The sequence below is a fragment of the Lepisosteus platostomus genome, chromosome 17 (assembly GCF_059453375.1).
Source record: "Lepisosteus platostomus isolate fLepPlt1 chromosome 17, fLepPlt1.hap1, whole genome shotgun sequence".
NCBI lineage: Eukaryota > Metazoa > Chordata > Actinopteri > Semionotiformes > Lepisosteidae > Lepisosteus > Lepisosteus platostomus.
In genome coordinates, this window is record NC_142627.1 from 21,388,200 (window position 1) to 21,407,452 (window position 19,253).

Here is a 19,253-nt window from a genome sequence, read left to right on the forward strand (position 1 = left end):
TCTGTTTTGTAGAGAATGTAAAATCTGTACTTTATAAATTCTAAGGTGCAAATACTCTGAGACAGCGTGAAGTGCCCTTCTTGTGTATTTCACTGTAGTATGGCTGGGCTCATGCAGAGAAAGGTGAAATCAGTCCCATCGGCCCTGACAATCGCCTTCCCTGCTGCTCAGTACTAGAGATGGTGTCCATGTAAGAACGTGAGGACTTTGGGCACCCACATGCTGAACTCTTCTCAAGGTGTGACGTTGGAGAAGAGAAGATGTTGCTTTGCCACAGTTTCAGAACACTTGTGCGTCACCAGGATGTGATGGTTGTTTCGAGGCTGCATGAGCACCTCCTCCCAGCAGGACTTTCTCAGACCCTGGAGCGGAAGTGCTCTTACAAATGGCAGCAGGAGGATGTAGCAGATTCAGTCACTTGAGCCATCAGGCAAAAATAAACATGATGTAACCTGTGTCAACGTGGAGCCGGCCTCATATTTACAGCCTTCAATCAGTAAATCCTTGAGTATTTTAGAATTTCAATATTAGAGCCCTAGATTTTTGTTACGTACAAAGTGTGTTTACTCATCTCTCATTTCAGTGTCATCGCCCCCACAGTGTTCTAAGTATTAGTGGGCACTTTGTTCCCTGAAATACACACTTTCTGTCACTTGTGATATACTAATAATGGTGTTTTATTAACACAGTATGGTTTTATATCTCTCAAATATTTTGCTGTCAAGGTTATTTAAAAACAGTTTAGCATCAGAAATCCCCACAAAGTGGCACACGTGTAAATAGAATTAAAAGAAAATGAGGAATGGAATTTTGTAAAATTTTATTGGTAGTTCTATATTGTTTTAAAGTAAACATGGTAAAACAAACACAAAAAGAGAGGTGTACATTTGTTTGAACTGAGGTACCCTTTACTACATTTTCTTCCATATTTCTGCAGTTCAAAGAATGAAATATGCTTTCATGCAGCAAATTTAATTTGACATTGTAATTAACAGCAGAAGGAAATTTTAAACTTAGGAGTTCCACAATTTATATGCTGTATAGACAATACAATCTAACATACAGTAATATTACCAAGAATCATTATATACAAAGAGAAATACATACATTTATATAATATATATAGAGAGAATAGGATGAAGTATATGATTACTAGCTAGCAAAAAGTGCATTTATGAATTGTAGTCAACCATATGTACATAATTTAAAGATTAATATTTTAAAACTATTACACAATGTGTTTTTGTTAGCTTCTGAGATTTGTTTTTATTCAACCTTCATAAGCCATTTGGGAACAGTACAAGCTTTTCTAAACATTCAGAATTTTCCTCTGCAGTTGACAACGCTTTATTAACATAATTACGCACATTAGAAAGACTAGAAAAAAGCGTATCCTCTTTGTCATCAGCTTCACAAGTACTTGCAATATTTGCAGTGGGGACTAGATGGTCAAGCAATTCCCCACTTCCCAGAACAGGCTTAATGACATTAAATGTTCCCCTTTTGCAGCTTCAGGAAATGGTTTGAATAGGAAATGATTTGAAGATCAGGTGTGCTGTGTTTGCCTTTAATATTAAGTCCAGAAAGTACAAGGTGACCTTTGATTACAACTCTTCACTGACTTCTGCGGCTTGATGTGATCTAGAGCCCTTAAATTTCTGAAGTCTTGCATTAATGTCTATTTTGGACGATGAGGTTTCTAGCCTCTGACCAAGGTTTTCAAGATTGGAGATGTAACCATCAAAGGAAGGGGCATTTGTCTTAGAGAAAGAAACGTTTGCGTGTGGTGCTTCAATATGTGGAGCATTAGGTAGACTGACATTCAAATCTGGATCTGTGATTTCACCTCGGAGGGATGGCACAGTGGCATTAATGCCAGCTTTTGGGGGGGTTATATTTAGATCCATATCACGATCCAAATGTGACATTTTAGGTGAGGTAAATGAGGGCTTTAAGCTAGAACTCATTAAGTTTGAATCAGGACCATCAAGGTCTAAATCGGAAATATTAAAAGCAAAATCCCCCTTTGGTGAGCTCATGTCAAGTTTTGGAGTACTTATAGCTCCCTTTACTTGTGGGACAGAACAGTCTGTGTTTGGAATTCCGTCACCAGTATCCATATTTAAATCTGGTTTTGATCTTGAAAGAAATTTGCGGAGGTTAATTGTTGCTTTTTGAGACCCAGCTTTTACCTGAGACTTATTTACGTCAAAGCTCGGTCCCTTTATATTGCTTTGGACTTGTGGTGCAGATAGATCTATATCTCCTGGGAGTTTGGGACTTTTCAGATCTAGATCTGTGTGCAGATTAGAAGAGAAGGTCATCTCTGGCTTAGTAACTTCTGGCACATCAAAACTTCCTTTTATTTTTGGTGCTGACTTGTCAATGTTGGGTGTTTTGATCTTTGCATCCATATCTAGATCTGGTCCCTTAGGCTTTTTTTGTGAAGTTCCAAATGAGGGTAGCTTGAATTTTGGCCTTTTTAGTGTTCCTCCTGGAACCTCTAGGTCAATGTCAGGGATATCAACTTTAGGCCTCTTCATATCAACATTGGGACCTTCAATTCCTGGAGTAGACAAATCTGCATTTCTTAACAGTTCAGGTGGACTGAAATCAAGCTCAACATCAGGTAGCTTATGAATTTTAAACTTTGGCACTTTTAACTGACCTTTTGGTAATTTGACATCGTGACTTTGTGTGTTGGAAAAAGACATATCAAAGTCTCCGTTAATGTTTGATGTCTGAATATCCATATCTGGTTCCTTTACTTTTGGTCCAGAGAGCCCAAAATCAGCCATTTTAAGAGATGACTTTTTGAATTTTCCCCTAGGAGCATCTATGTCAAGAGTTGGAGTTTTTAAGTCAAGATCTGGGGACTTCAAGTCAACATTTGGACCTTTAAGATCAGCTTTGGGTAAACTCACATCCAAGTCAGGTGTATTGAATCCTCCCTTAATCTTAGGAGCTGAGAAGTTTAAGTCTGGTGTCTTCATGTCTGCATCAATGTCCAGGTCTGGTCCCTTGACTTTTGGCCCAGAGATCCCAAAATTAGGCGTCTTAAACGTTGGCATTTTGAATTTTCCCTTAGGAGCTTCAATGTCAAGATTGGGGGCCTTTAAGTCAAGATCTGGAACTTTAAGATCAGCTATGGGTAAACTCACATCCAAGTCAGGAGTATTGAATCCTCCCTTCATCTTAGGAGCTGAGAAGTTCAAGTCTGGTGTCTTCATGTCTGCATCAATGTCCAGGTCTGGTCCCTTGACTTTTGGCCCAGATAGACCGAATTCAGGTGTCTTAAAGGTTGGCATATTGAATTTCCCTTTTGGAGGATTGATGTCAAGGTTTGGAGCTTTTAAGTCAAGATCTGGACCTTTAAGATTAGCTTTGGGTAAACTCACATCCAAGTCAGGAGTATTGAATCCTCCCTTCATCTTAGGAGCTGAGAAGTTCACGTCTGGTGTCTTCATGTCTGCATCAATGTCCAGGTCTGGTCCCTTGACTTTTGGCCCAGATAGACCGAATTCAGGTGTCTTAAAGGTTGGCATATTGAATTTCCCTTTTGGGGGATTGATGTCAAGGTTTGGAGCTTTTAAGTCAAGATCTGGACCTTTAAGATTAGCTTTGGGTAAACTCACATCCATGTCAGGAGTGTTGAATCCTCCCTTCATCTTAGGAGCTGAGAGGTTCATGTCTGGTGTCTTCATGTCTGCATCAATGTCCAAGTCTGGTCCCTTGACTTTTGGCCCAGAGATCCCAAAATTAGACTTCTTAAACGTTGGCATTTTGAATTTTCCCTTAGGAGCTTCAATGTCAAGATTGGGGGCCTTTAAGTCAAGATCTGGACCTTTAAGATCAGCTTTTGGTAAACTCACATCCAAGTCAGGAGTATTGAATCTTCCCTTCATCTTAGGAGCTGAGAAGTTCACGTCTGGTGTCTTCATGTCTGCATCAATGTCCAGGTCTGGTCCCTTGACTTTTGGCCCAGATAGACCGAATTCAGGTTTCTTAAAGGTTGGCATTTTGAATTTCCCTTTTGGAGGATTGATGTCAAGGTTTGGAGCCTTTAAGTCAAGATCTGGACCTTTAAGATCAGCTTTGGGTAAACTCACATCCAAGTCAGGAGTATTGAACCCTCCCTTCATCTTAGGAGCTGATGGTTTCATGTCTGGTGTCTTCATGTCTGCATCAATGTCCAGGTCTGCTCCCTTGACTTTTGGCCTAGAGATCCCAAAATTAGGCTTCTTAAATGTTGGCATATTGAATTTTCCCTTAGGAGCTTCAATGTCAAGATTGGGGGCCTTTAAGTCAAGATCTGGACCTTTAAGATTAGCTTTGGGTAAACTCACATCCAAGTCAGGAGTATTGAATCCTCCCTTCATCTTAGGAGCTGAGAGGTTCACGTCTGGTGTCTTCATGTCTGCATCAATGTCCAGGTCTGGTCCCTTGACTTTTGGCCCGGAGAACCCAAAATTAGGCTTCTTAAACGTTGGCATTTTGAATTTTCCCTTAGGAGCTTCAACGTCAAGATTGGGGGCCTTTAAGTCAAGATCTGGACCTTTAAGATTAGCTTTGGGTAAACTCACATCCATGTCAGGAGTATTGAATCCTCCCTTCATCTTAGGAGCTGAGAAGTTCAGGTCTGGTGTCTTCATGTCTGCATCAATGTCCAGGTCTGGTCCCTTGACTTTTGGCCCAGAGATCCCAAAATCAGGCTTCTTAAACGTTGGCATATTGAATTTTCCCTTAGGAGCTTCAATGTCAAGATTGGGGGCCTTTAAGTCAAGATCTGGACCTTTAAGATTAGCTTTGGGTAAACTCACATCCAAGTCAGGAGTATTGAATCCTCCCTTCATCTTAGGAGCTGAGAAGTTCAAGTCTGGTGTCATCATGTCTGCATCAATGTCCAGGTCTGGTCCCTTGACTTTTGGTCCAGATAGACCGAATTCAGGTTTCTTAAAGGTTGGCATATTGAATTTCCCTTTTGGAGGATTGATGTCAAGGTTTGGAGCCTTTAAGTCAAGATCTGGACCTTTAAGATCAGCTTTGGGTAAACTCACATCCAGGTCAGGAGTATTGAATCCTCCCTTCATCTTAGGAGCTGAGATGTTTAGGTCTGGTGTCTTCATGTCTGCATCAATGTCCAGGTCTGGTCCGTTGACTTTTGGCCCAGAGATCCCAAAATCAGGCTTCTTAAACGTTGGCATTTTGAATTTTCCCTTTTGAGCTTCAATGTCAAGATTTGGGGCCTTTAAGTCAAGATCTGGACCTTTAAGATCAGCTTTGGGTAAACTCACATCCAGGTCAGGAGTATTGAATCCTCCCTTCATCTTAGGAGCTGAGATGTTTAAGTCTGGTGTCTTCATGTCTGCATCAATGTCCAGGTCTGGTCCGTTGACTTTTGGCCCAGAGATCCCAAAATCAGGCTTCTTAAACGTTGGCATTTTGAATTTTCCCTTTTGAGCTTCAATGTCAAGATTTGGGGCCTTTAAGTCAAGATCTGGACCTTTAAGATCAGCTTTGGGTAAATGAATATCTAAGTCAGGAGTATTGAATCCTCCCTTCATCTTAGGAGCTGAGAGGTTCAAGTCTGGTGTCTTCATGTCTGCATCAATGTCCAGGTCTGGTCCCTTGACTTTTGGCCCAGATAGACCGAATTCAGGTTTCTTAAAGGTTGGCATTTTGAATTTCCCTTTTGGAGGATTGATGTCAAGGTTTGGAGCCTTTAAGTCAAGATCTGGACCTTTAAGATCAGCTTTGGGTAAACTCACATCCAAGTCAGGAGTATTGAATCCTCCCTTTATCTTAGGACCTGAGAGGTTTAAGTCTGGTGTCTTCATGTCTGCATCAATGTCCAGGTCTGGTCGTTTGACTTTTGGTCCAGATAGACCGAATTCAGGTTTCTTAAAGGTTGGCATTTTGAATTTCCCTTTTGGAGGATTGATGTCAAGGTTTGGAGCCTTTAAGTCAAGATTTGGACCTTTAAGATCAGCTTTGGGTATACTCACATCCAAGTCAGGAGTATTGAATCCTCCCTTAATCTTAGGAGCTGAGAGGTTTAAGTCTGGTGTCTTCATGTCTGCATCAATGTCCAGGTCTGGTCCTTTGACTTTTGGCCCGGAGAACCCAAAATTAGGCTTCTTAAACGTTGGCATTTTGAATTTTCCCTTAGGAGCTTCAATGTCAAGATTGGGGGCCTTTAAGTCAAGATCTGGACCTTTAAGATTAGCTTTGGGTAAACTCACATCCAAGTCAGGAGTATTGAATCCTCCCTTCATCTTAGGAGCTGAGAAGTTCACATCTGGTGTCTTCATGTCTGCATCAATGTCCAGGTCTGGTCCCTTGACTTTTGGCCCAGAGATCCCAAAATCAGGTTTCTTAAAGGTTGGCATATTGAATTTCCCTTTTGGAGGATTGATGTCAAGGTTTGGAGCCTTTAAGTCAAGATCTGGACCTTTAAGATCAGCTTTGGGTAAACTCACATCCAAGTCAGGAGTATTGAATCCTCCCTTCATCTTAGGAGCTGAGAAGTTCAAGTCTGGTGTCTTCATGTCTGCATCAATGTCCAGGTCTGGTCCCTTAACTTTTGGTCCAGATAGACTGAATTCAGGTTTCTTAAAGGTTGGCATATTGAATTTCCCTTTTGGAGAATTGATGTCAAGGTTTGGAGCCTTTAAGTCGAGATCTGGACCTTTAAGATCTGCTTTGGGTAAACTCACATCCAGGTCAGGAGTATTGAATCCTCCCTTCATCTTAGGAGCTGAGAAGTTCAAGTCTGGTGTCTTCATGTCTCCATCAATGTCCAGGTCTGGTCCCTTGACTTTTGGACCAGAGATCCCAAAATTAGGCTTCTTAAACTTTGGCATTTTGAATTTTCCCTTAGGAGCTTCAATGTCAAGATTGGGGGCCTTTAAGTCAAGATCTGGACCTTTAAGATCAGCTTTGGGTAAACTCACATCCAAGTCAGGAGTATTGAATCCTCCCTTCATCTTAGGAGCTGATAGTTTCATGTCTGGTGTCTTCATGTCTGCATCAATGTCCAGGTCTGGTCCCTTGACTTTTGGCCCAGAGATCCCAAAATCAGGCTTCTTAAACGTTGGCATATTGAATCTTCCCTTAGGAGCTTCAATGTCAAGATTGGGGGCCTTTAAGTCAAGATCTGGACCTTTAAGATCAGCTTTGGGTAAACTCACATCCAAGTCAGGAGTATTGAATCCTCCCTTCATCTTAGGAGCTGAGAAGTTCACGTCTGGTGTCTTCATGTCTGCATCAATGTCCAGGTCTGGTCCCTTGACTTTTGGCACAGATAGACCGAATTCAGGTGTCTTAAAGGTTGGCATATTGAATTTCCCTTTTGGAGGATTGATGTCAAGGTTTGGAGCCTTTAAGTCGAGATCTGGACCTTTAAGATCTGCTTTGGGTAAACTCACATCCAGGTCAGGAGTATTGAATCCTCCCTTCATCTTAGGAGCTGAGAAGTTCAAGTCTGGTGTCTTCATGTCTCCATCAATGTCCAGGTCTGGTCCCTTGACTTTTGGCCCAGAGATCCCAAAATTAGGCTTCTTAAACTTTGGCATTTTGAATTTTCCCTTAGGAGCTTCAATGTCAAGATTGGGGGCCTTTAAGTCAAGATCTGGACCTTTAAGATCAGCTTTGGGTAAACTCACATCCAAGTCAGGAGTATTGAATCCTCCCTTCATCTTAGGAGCTGATAATTTCATGTCTGGTGTCTTCATGTCTGCATCAATGTCCAGGTCTGGTCCCTTGACTTTTGGCCCAGAGATCCCAAAATCAGGCTTCTTAAACGTTGGCATATTGAATTTTCCCTTAGGAGCTTCAATGTCAAGATTGGGGGCCTTTAAGTCAAGATCTGGACCTTTAAGATCAGCTTTGGGTAAACTCACATCCAAGTCAGGAGTATTGAATCCTCCCTTCATCTTAGGAGCTGAGAAGTTCACGTCTGGTGTCTTCATGTCTGCATCAATGTCCAGGTCTGGTCCCTTGACTTTTGGCACAGATAGACCGAATTCAGGTGTCTTAAAGGTTGGCATATTGAATTTCCCTTTTGGAGGATTGATGTCAAGGTTTGGAGCCTTTAAGTCAAGATCTGGACCTTTAAGATTAGCTTTGGGTAAACTCACATCCAAGTCAGGAGTGTTGAATCCTCCCTTCATCTTAGGAGCTGAGAGGTTCATGTCTGGTGTCTTCATGTCTGCATCAATGTCCAAGTCTGGTCCCTTGACTTTTGGCCCAGAGATCCCAAAATTAGACTTCTTAAACGTTGGCATTTTGAATTTTCCCTTAGGAGCTTCAATGTCAAGATTGGGGGCCTTTAAGTCAAGATCTGGACCTTTAAGATCAGCTTTGGGTAAACTCACATCCAAGTCAGGAGTATTGAATCCTCCCTTCATCTTAGGAGCTGAGAAGTTCACATCTGGTGTCTTCATGTCTGCATCAATGTCCAGGTCTGGTCCCTTGACTTTTGGCCCAGAGATCCCAAAATCAGGTTTCTTAAAGGTTGGCATATTGAATTTCCCTTTTGGAGCTTCAATGTCAAGATTGGGGGTTTTTATATCAAGATTTGGGGAATTTAATTCGACTTTGGGTAAATTAATATCTGAGTCAGGTGTATTGATTCCTCCCTTGAACGTCGGAGATGAAAGGTTCAGCTTTGGTGTCTTCATGCCTGCATCAATGTCCAGGTCTGGTCTCTGTATTTGAGTGTTTGGACTGGTAATGTTCATACTGGGCCATTTGTATGTTGAAGCTGGATCTTTGATGCCTCCCTTTAAGTTTGGTCCCTGAAGATTCAAAACATCAGGATCACTCAGATTTGGCAATGACACATTTGTTCCAGTATTCTTCAGTTTTTTGTTCAGTCGTGTATTGATGCCATTAACTCTTGTACCTGGTAGTGTTAAGCTTCCATCAAGAGACTGTTGAGGTCTGAGGTATTTTTTTATCTTACTGTTGAATAGTTTGTTATAGCCAACATCCACAGGCCCCTAGAAAGAAAAGACAGAACATTTAAACAAACAGACAAGTGCAAACACTTGAAATATTAACATACAGTGTATATGACATATAACAGCACTTACTGTATTTGAAGGGCTGAAGCCAGGTATTCCAAAGATGTTGTTGGGAGCATTTTGACCATGTTTTGTATGGACTTTCATGTTTGCATTGTAAGGCTCAGTCATTTTCAATAACTTAACCACATCGTCCTTCTTCAAGTTGTCAAAGAAGATGGTAGCACCAACAATTTCATCCCCTAAGAAAGGAAGGTTAAAAAAATCACAAATTAAAAAGACATTCTTAAATTCTTATAGATTAACAAAAGGACATTTGTGTGCAATAAACTATGATTTTAGATCTTTTTAAAAAGTAATATTCTAATGTAATCGATAATCAAACAATTACCTTAAATATTATATTGTAAGGGAAATAAATAGGTACATTTCAAAGGGTTGCTTATTACCAATGGGTTATCATTTTACATGTAATAATGAGTTACATAACCTGTTTTGGGTGATACAGTAGTGCAGTGGTTAGCATTGCTACCTCACGGGGCTCGGTTCAGTTTCGGAAGTGGGGTGCTGTCCATATAAGGAAAAATTGGCCCTGGTGTGAGTGTGTGCGTCTGTGTCTGTCTGCCCTGCGATATACTGGGGTGTATCCTGACTTGTGCCTATTTCTTGCTGAGCTAGGCTCTGGCTTCTTCATGACCCTGACTTGGATGAGGGGTTAGAAAATGGATGGGTGGCTGATTTACCCTCTTTGAGACCACGGGCTGCAGCAAGTGAATCATCTTTGATGTCTGCGACAACAATGCCTCCTTCCTCAGCCTCCTCCAGGACCAGGTTGTCTGAGAAGCTCCGGTTTCTCTTATGTCCATTCTAGAAAATCAAACACACATGGAGAGCTTTGAAGGTTAGCTGGAATATGAGGTACCAATGGCATTGGAAATTAAGTCTGCAAAGAAAACCAGATGAAACAATTGAGCTTTGAATCAAATACTTTTAATTATGCTTTTGTGTCTTATAAAGCATTCTTTATTTTTTTAAATAGTTTGGATGTTTACTGCTCTTTCTGGCCTTAACATACGCTGTCTGTGTTAAAGTTGTACTTGCTCTTAATAACAAGAATGTAAGTAATACAAGAGAAATAGTTCACCTACCATTATGCCAGTCTTTTGATTACAGTTGCATGACTTTTTGAAACCTCTCGTAGAAAGCTGTCAGAAACAAAAACAAAAAAGCATTGTTAAGTTCCTAAATAATTCAAGTATTCGATTTCCGGTATACTATGCTAATTGATGTAAGTGGGAATGTATATTGTTTTGTACAGATATTTGGTTTATACTATTGTCAAACTTCAGCCCAGTGACAGTCCTAGTCTGAGCCCCCAGTGGTCAAATGTCCAACATGGTCAATAAACGTTTTCAGAAAATCCCACGGCCTTCTCTAACAACAGCCACTGACTAATTATAGCAAGTGTTATACTGCAAAAGGGAATCAGTCCATAAGAAAATAAATAATGAGACATAGGGACATTTTATTTTGAATCAAGGTAACTCTCGAGCACTGCGTCTGACTGGCAGCTGTATGTTTGTTTCGCGATGATTCTTTCACCAGCACAGGTAATAAAGAGGTGGCAGACTTACTAAAAGGGTCCTGAGCTGAGACTATTAGTGCAGCATTTCTTTAGGCAGATACAAGTAGCTCATCCTGCAGCACACACCCAACCCCTTGTATGGTCACATTAGTCATGTTCTCCGAATACAGAAGGGTAACTTCTGCTCCTAATATTCATATTCTGTCAGAAACCCTAACTCATGAAATAAACGTCATGGACTCGTTTCACAAGGGATGAAACCTTTTCTGCATAATGTGACTTATCTGCAAACGTCACCAGCAGCATCTCATTTTAACTCAACCACATCCTCTGTAAAACAGAGCAGCTAAACAAAGGAGAAAGCAATGTAGTCAGATTCACCCAGTTGTATTTCCTTTAGCAATTCAAGCATTTTCAAGGAATAATATCACAAATTACCTAAAACAGGCATTTCTATACACGCACTCTCCTTTTACCTTTTCTTTCAAGAGCTAATGTGATGTGGGGTAAAGTATACTGGAGCTGAAGATCGGACATTGAGATCAAGTCCTTTCTGGCTCTGTGAGGTGGTCACACAGGTCAGGTAGAAAAGGAATGACAGGAAGTCTTGTTCTCAAGGAGCCCATCAGACAAATCGGGAATGTGCTGATTTCTGATGCCAGAGGAATGCGGCCCCTGCATTGTTTTCATCTGTAGCTGAGCATTGATGAAGTGCACCTGGCAGTGCTGGCTCACAGCCCTTTTCATGTAGTTTCAGCTTATATAGTGAGAGACACGGGCACCTCCCTTTCAATTTCAAGAGTGTATGTACTGAAGACCCTGCATCAACAACATTTATTTCCTGATGCTATTGCAAATTACCCTCCTGCTCCAGGGACTGCTAGGTCTTTCTCTTCCTTTCTGCTTTGGTACGCAAATGTTTTAGCTGCTATGTTGTACACTGAATGCAAAATCTTAAGCAAAGTTTAAAGCTGCCCATGTTTATGATAGTAATAGACAGCTATTGCAAGAACACTTTACAGCAATAATAAAAACAGTGCAAAGTAAACGACGAATTATCTGTATTCTCAGATGTGTAGTTTCCTAATTCAATTACACATGTAGTTTGAAATATTGTCAGTATAATGTTTTGAAAATGCTTGTTTTTCCATTGTCGATGACAAACATATAATTCTGCCTGTATTTATGTATATTCAGTACATAGATATTTCTGCATTCTTTGCGAAGCCTGGAATTGAAATTCGTGCAGGTAGACAGCCTTACAGACAGCTGTGTCCTGTGGTTTTTTAAGGCATAGCTTCAGGGCTGCTGCAGTGAAACGCCTGATAAGTTCTTGAGCCGAATTACCAAACAGGACAGAATAAACTGGTTGGTCCAGTGCCTGAGGGGAAGTATGAGCTCATGTCAGTGTGCCCAGGTACCATGCATACTCTTCACTACCACACCCACTGCTCCTTATTATTGTATTCAGATGAAGTGTCATATGATGAACCAAGCTGAGCTGATGATTATGGTTTGCCTGAAAGGATCTAGTATTGACTTTTTTTATCGTGAAAATTGAAACTATTTTGCCACACTGACAGTTTTAATAAGATGCACCCAGTGACTTTAGGACACAGCAATGATTAAGATATTGAATTAAATACTTTTAATTACTAACCTGCTCGAATACAGAAACGTTTCTTCTTCATAAAACAAGAATAACCTATATACTGTATATATTTCTGTACATTTGAAAAATGAAACAATTTCTAAACTCTTCCAAACTGCCCTTCTTTTGAAATGTTTAGTTTCAGATGCTAACATAAATACTATGTAAATGAACACATTTCACCAAAAACATCTCACTTCCAATACTTCCAATTTCCCTTTGTAAACATTTCTTTTTATTATTTTATGTTCCTTACATGCTAGATAATTATTTACATTTTTTACTGAATCCTCAATAAAATGGTTTTTAAACAGAGAAGCTCAATGAATCAATGCAATGTTATAAGACCCCCAGCTGTGCAGCAGTGGACAGGGGTGGGATATTTTTGTCCTTCAAGTATACAGTACATTCACCAGCCACAAACGGAAAGCAGTTTGCTCTTTATCTGTCCCGAGTTTCTGTCTTCTCCTTTCCTTTACTGTCATGACCTGCGAGTGGATTTTCTTTCGCTCAGCTTATTTAAGTTGACTTGTGGGTTATAGGATTATGGAATACACAGAATAAAGAGTAACCAGAGCTCTGCTTACGGCAGTACTACTAGCTGCTTGTACAATTGGATATATCCCCAGACCTCCTGAAACACCTAGAGGTATACAAATAGATTCGATCGGGAAATTGGAAGTGTGCTGTCCATGTCAGTGCACGTGCTCTCCAGGGTGGAGTAATCGTTAGCACTCTGGACTTCACTGCTGCCTGCTGATGGATCAAACTCCAGCCTGGATGCTGTTGTTGTGTCTTTTAGCAAGGAGGCTTCAGGAAATGGTAGCTGAGAATTTATTCTGTAGTGACATTTCTAATTATATAAAGTAAGTAAAACTTAAAAGTATTGCAATAAAATAACACTGCAACAGTAAGAGACAGTTTCCTTTTATCTTTAATGCTTGTTTTACACATTCCTCTTTATAAGCAGTCACGTTTTATTTATGTATAACTATAGCGACTTAGCTGAGCTGTTTTTATTTTTAGCACTACCTCTTTTACATGAATTGAGTGCTTTATCATGAAAAGTGATGACTTTCATGTGAATCTGCTCATTTAAAATACAGTTGCCAACACCTTATAGCTACATCTTTTAGAAAATTAAAACATCTCTTGCTGCGTGGGTGTTCACTTAATTTAGAAGAGATATCACTGCTAGGAAAAATATCTACTTTAATAGATGGCATTTACTCAAATTAAGTGACTTGATAAACGTATTTATTCATGTAGAGAGCACGAATGCTTCTCTCTGTACCTGTATATAGTTTTGTGAAGCTTTCGTAAAGTCAAGATGCATTCAGTCTTACCTTTAAGCGTCTTGCCAAGTGTCCTGAAGGGATGCAGTGATGTTGTCGGGTCAGTATCCTTTCAACTGTGTCTCAGAGGCAGCCTCTGCCAGTTAAATGACATTCCACCTGACCCACCAAACAGGTTCTGCCTCCGCTGTCCCTGCCTTCCCAGGGAGGGGACAGCCACATTCTGGTGGTGATAGTCGAAACCCAGGGAGGTGAGCAGAGAACTCACCAGGGACAGCCCAAACCAGATATCCAGAAACACCCACTAAGCCATGGCAAAAAAGCCTATTAAAAAAATGTGGCTCCCTAGGAAAATGACAGAGTATCCTGAGTTTCTGCTGGTCTGCAACAAAGCGGCTAATCAGATCTTGCGTTCTTTGAATAGCTGAGACCTTAATTGACAAGATAAGGGGCATCAGAGGTGGATCATTTAATGGTCAAGGTGCTAACCAGGATATCTGGTATATAAGCAAATTAGACACTGAGCATGTCCAGAATATTCTGTTACTATTGCTGTTCCTGAAACGATCACCCCAGACAAAGCATAAGGGACACGAAGATTTTGATTCGCACATCAAAAATACCTTCACGTCATTGCCAGCCATGAGTGAAAGTGCTGAAAGCTCCACTCCACTCCTGTGCAGTGATACAGAGTGGCGACTCCAGCTGACCCCGAACCTGACTAATGAGTTGTTGTCTCTACTAAGACAGAGTCTTGATATTTGAGGCAGTTGACCTAATTCTCTAGAAGATGATTTACCTAATGATACTAGGAAAGGCATATCTAAAATAAGCCTCTACAGGAGAATTGTACCCAAACCTTTGATTACTGTATGATTGTCTTAAAAAAGGTTGCTGATATTTTTATTACTGGGACAGATTTAGGCATATGCTGCTGGGAAAACAGCCAACACTACCCATAAAAATAAATGAAAAATTAATTCAGCTGAGAGGTATATATATGTTTTTACATGCCTACAGCAGAGTATTGTAAAACAAGGTTATTTTGCCTAGAGGTGGGATTTTGGCCCTAAGAGCAAAAGAAATCTTCTTGATTCATATTACACTTAAATATTTGTGCTTCTCTCTCAAGCTCTGACTTGTTTCTTTGTTACTTCTCTTTAATAAAGTTGCAGTCTTTGCCGAAACTAGGAATCACAGAAAAAGGCTTGAATCAGTTATCTGAAAACATGTAAGTAGGGAAACAGACATCTTGCTTGCTGAAAGAAGCTTATGGTGAAGGGTTAATGTACTGTATTTCACATTATCGCTAATGAGAAAAGGTTGAATTGTTTTCCAGTGCACAGTCTGGCCAGTGACTGTTTAAATATTCACCAAGTCTTCCTACTAAACCGTGATATGAATGAAAGGACAAAAACAGAAATACATTTTAAAAAATAATTGCTTGGCCTTGTATATACAAATACACACACACCCACTTTCACACACCTACGTGTTAAAATACACACACACCCTTACACACTTTCACACATTAATGTTCATATACACACACCATTACACACTTACTCTCACACACGTACACACCCTTAAACACTACCTCTCACACATGTAAATGTTTATATACACACCATTACACACTTTCACACATAAATGTTTACGCAGTATACAAACACCTTTTCACAGATACACAAATACATTTATACACATACACACACCCTTACACATATTTATACAGAGCACATGCAACTTTACTCAATGTCTCGTCATCTGTGCTAGTTTTGCTCCTCCGTCTTATGTGTGGTTACTCTGACTCTCTTGCCCTGTCCAGTAAGGGGAGCCAGATGTGGGCTTCAGAATGAATATCCCAGCACTCCTGCTCATGAAGGACAATCTGTGCTTGACTCAGGTCTGAACTGCTGCAAAACACAGACGTTTCTCTAAGGCATGTTTCTCTGTGTCACAGAATTTTGCTCACAAGCCAGAGTTTAGCTTTGAGAATTTATTTAGTACCGCAAACAATCTCACAGGGAAGTTTATCACACTAACGCAACAATACGATCATTACGACATCATAGGAAATATCAGTATGTACTCTATAAATAATCAACTGAAAATGTAATCTCATACTCTATATATATCACAAAAACATATCGGAACAAAATTCCGAAATGTTTCTAATGTAAAAAGGTTGAAACTGCTTGACAACCGCATACATAAATAATATTATTTATAAATAAATAAAAAATCTGGCTAGTTAAGGGAAATGAATGTGTCATGATGGCCCAGGCCATGGTGGCTCCCTTATCCTGAGGACTAAAGTAATAGTAGACCTGTTTTCTTCCTCAGAACACCATGCCTTGAGGAAAAGACAAGTTGATGTCCATGACATCACAAGAGGCATGATGGCTGGTAAACATTGCTGTGGGCAAAAACAGACTTGGCTAATGTATGAATTCAGACAGCTGCAAATGCTGGACAGAAAAGCACAAAAAGGCAGAATTCAGACAATGGGACGCTCCTGAACAGCCTATCCATCTCTCACACAAAGCTGTGTTTGCTTCTGCTGGGTGTGTGTGGATCCTATTTTCTGTGGCTGTCAATGACGACCTGCAGCTGGGGACAGATATATGTAATAAATCCTTTCCTGTATTTGGGAAAGAAAGGAAATATCTCAAGACAAAGATGATCTTTTTTTCCTATGCAAATGGAAGCAGGAGGAGTCTCTGTATATCAAGCAAGCACGAGAGTAAAGTTTCACGATCATGCCTGTTATAATCAATGGATTCCCATGCGAGCATTCTTCACATTGTTTTCCTTTGCTGAGAGAATCATTCTTCACATCCTCCCCATCTCCAATCATCATGACAAAGTCGGTGGAATTCTGCCTTTGGCTGTCCTGGCCTACTCCAGCATTGTTCCTGTGTGCAGAGCTGCGAGGAGTATGTTGAAGAACTGCTTCTCAGGGGGGAAAAGGTGAAATTGATTTCATTCCAGGTGAGGGGAGCACACAAATCGATGCAAGTTTCACGTACAGGATTTGCCCAGTTTCAGACGGAACAGACGCAGATACCGATGGCTGTCTGCGGTAGAATGTGGAAAGGAATTTAGACAATGTGAAGAATGGATTTGGTGACCAATGAAGAAAGAGCGACTGATCTGCTGCTATGCTAGTTGTTGGTAAAGAACATCAAGCAAGAGGCTAAGTTGGTGTTCAATTTCAGTGCCTTATTTCTTTGTACTCTTTTTCATTTTCCAGGAAAACCAGGAAAAAATCTTACCTGTCCTTGTTAAACAGCTATGGTTGATTTTACATGGCCCACAAACTAGTGATTTCAGTAACTTCAGTGACACACTAGTGTGATATTTTTGTACTGGTAATAAGTAACACTGATATTATTTTAAGGGGCAGGAGAACCACAAATGTGTTGACTACTTACCACAGAAAGTCAGTGACATGATCAGGCTGCAATCAGAGCCTCTTTAAGAGACAACATGGAGAGAAACTTTATCTTGTTTTCCTGAAACTATTTTTACCAAGTAAAATTACTTTATACGTGATTATATGATTATTATTATTATGCATATGTGTTGGAGTGGGTCTGTCATTTTGTGTCAATACTGAGAAAATACTATATTTCCTAATGGGCATCTCTGACATTTCAAAGGTGGGGTTTTGCACTCAAGTCATAAAGTACGAGATGAATGAAATATTTGTATGCCCAGCGTCTAATTGCTTCAGATTTCTCAAAAGCCACTCCCTCCTGCCTGCCAACCCCACGTGTAGAAAGTGATGCTCAGTCAGCAGCCACCTGGGCTCTGGCTTCACCTCCCTGGCCCTCTTCGCGTCCCGCGTGGCGGAGAGGGATGTGATTGGTCCCCCAGCAGGCAGGACTGGCTCTGGCAGTCCCCCCTGTGGTGGAGCTGGGGCCACTCGCACCGGGGTTCGTTCACGGAGGAAATTCTTCTCAGGGGAAGCCCCAGTGGGACAGGGCAGTTCAGCTATGGTGTGTGCTCTGGGGCGGGGGGGGGGGTGATGGATCTCATTAATTAGTTCTGCCTTTTTAATTTGTGGGCAGGGCAGTTCTTCAGATTCTTTCCTAAAATGACAGCGCAGAGAAATACCCGCTGAATGTCAGAGTGCAAGATGCTGTACTGAATGAAGTCATTCACGAGACGCGTGGTGCAAAAAATGTTTCTAATTGTTCACAGTCCATGCAGAGAACAGAGAGACTAAGGAGCTTCAGATACAGTACTGCCACCCGGTTAGCATGATACGAGGTATTTGTGCACATTAAAGACACCTTTGAATTCCAAGGAGTGTTTCCCATGTTTCAGTTGTACATTGTTATAATAAGAAACAAGAAAATAGGGCTTTGCACTGGATATGCACCAATACATTGAAGTACAACTGGAATTCAGGACTTTGCAAGCATTGCTACATGGGAGGAACTGAACCTATTGCACTGGATTATAACAATCAGATTCATACTTGACAAAGCAGCCATTTGATTCTGAATTCTAAACATAGTTTACTTGCATATTTAAAATACCAGTGTAACTACACATTTTCACAAAAAAAAAATCTGGATGAATTGGTATTCCAGCACCTGAAGAACATTTCAGATAAGCCAAAGGCAGCTTTAAAGGAGGAGAAAAATATATTTTTGGAACACAGCCATTTTTAAGACGGGATGATTTTGTTCACTGGTCCCCTCTAGAAGACTCCAGGGAAAACAAAGCCGATTCAGTGGGGGCCTACATCACCAGTCTCCAACTGAACCAGCCAGACAAGACTACACTGTTTACCCTGTATTGTGCACGGAAAGCCCTTGAACTTGTACAGGCACAACGGAGAGAAGGGAATGTGGGTGTTGGCTGGGTCTCAACACGAGCACTTTTTAGAGAACAATGCTTTTTATTTAAAAACGATTACATTAGAAACAGTCCCTATCCCATATACTCTGCTGGTGACTCATGATGCCCTCCTGACTGGGCGGGTGCGTTTCTCATTGTTGATCTTACTTGTGCCACGGGAATGTGACAGGTTCACATTTTGTGGCTGGTGTCGGCGAGCTAGTCCCTGTGGGCACACTGGAGCCAGCCTTCTGCTGCACAAGGTGAAGGGTTAAACAACTGAGAAGCATTTTACTGGATCCTAAATGATTAAGATTAAACAATCTTTTGACCAAAGACTTGTTTTCCTAAATCAGATATTGCAAGTTTTGCTACTAATAAACATTTCATCTGATCATCACTGGCTTAACTCGCCTAACTGGGTGAACGACCATTACCACCCCCTCAAAAACAAGGAAACAGGGTACATAATCGGATTAACTCTAACCAGGCTCTGAGCAGATTTATTGGTCACTGTACCTTTAAGTGAACATCTAATTCACATTTAAGTGAAAGCTAGGTAGTGGCTAAGAGGAGAATGATGTCCAAACTGGAGGCCATCATGGACAACTTCTCCCATCCCCTCTATGACAGGCTTGCAGGAATGAAGAGCACGTTCAGCAATAGACTGATTCACCCACGGTGCGACAGGGAGCGCTACAGGAGGTCATTCTTGCCGTCTGCCATAAGACTGTACAACGCATCCACCTTGCGTCTTGGCAGAGGCAACAGCGACAGTGACCTGTTTCTGGACTAAACGCATATACACATATACTGCTACATCTGTTCTCTTTCTTTTTCTT

At 40.8% G+C, this 19,253-nt stretch overlaps 1 protein-coding gene across 2 annotated transcripts; it reads right to left on the minus strand.

The window, feature by feature from the left end:
• Positions 1 to 805: 805 nt before the first annotated feature.
• Positions 806 to 13,750, minus strand: LOC148646363 (neuroblast differentiation-associated protein AHNAK). Of its 2 annotated transcripts, XM_088610337.1 has the most exons (6): positions 13,609 to 13,750; positions 10,175 to 10,231; positions 9,770 to 9,893; positions 9,096 to 9,268; positions 6,452 to 9,002; positions 806 to 6,214 (listed from the first exon to the last, which is right to left on the minus strand). In XM_088610337.1, exons 2-6 carry the CDS (start codon positions 10,175 to 10,177, stop codon positions 1,605 to 1,607), a joined length of 7,461 nt encoding a protein of 2,486 aa, XP_088466463.1. In that variant the 5' UTR covers positions 10,178 to 10,231; positions 13,609 to 13,750; the 3' UTR covers positions 806 to 1,604. The 2 variants fall into 2 exon arrangements, with proteins under 2 accessions (XP_088466463.1, XP_088466462.1); XM_088610336.1 differs by having other exon boundaries at positions 806 to 9,002.
• Between the last annotated feature and the right edge of the window lie 5,503 nt (positions 13,751 to 19,253).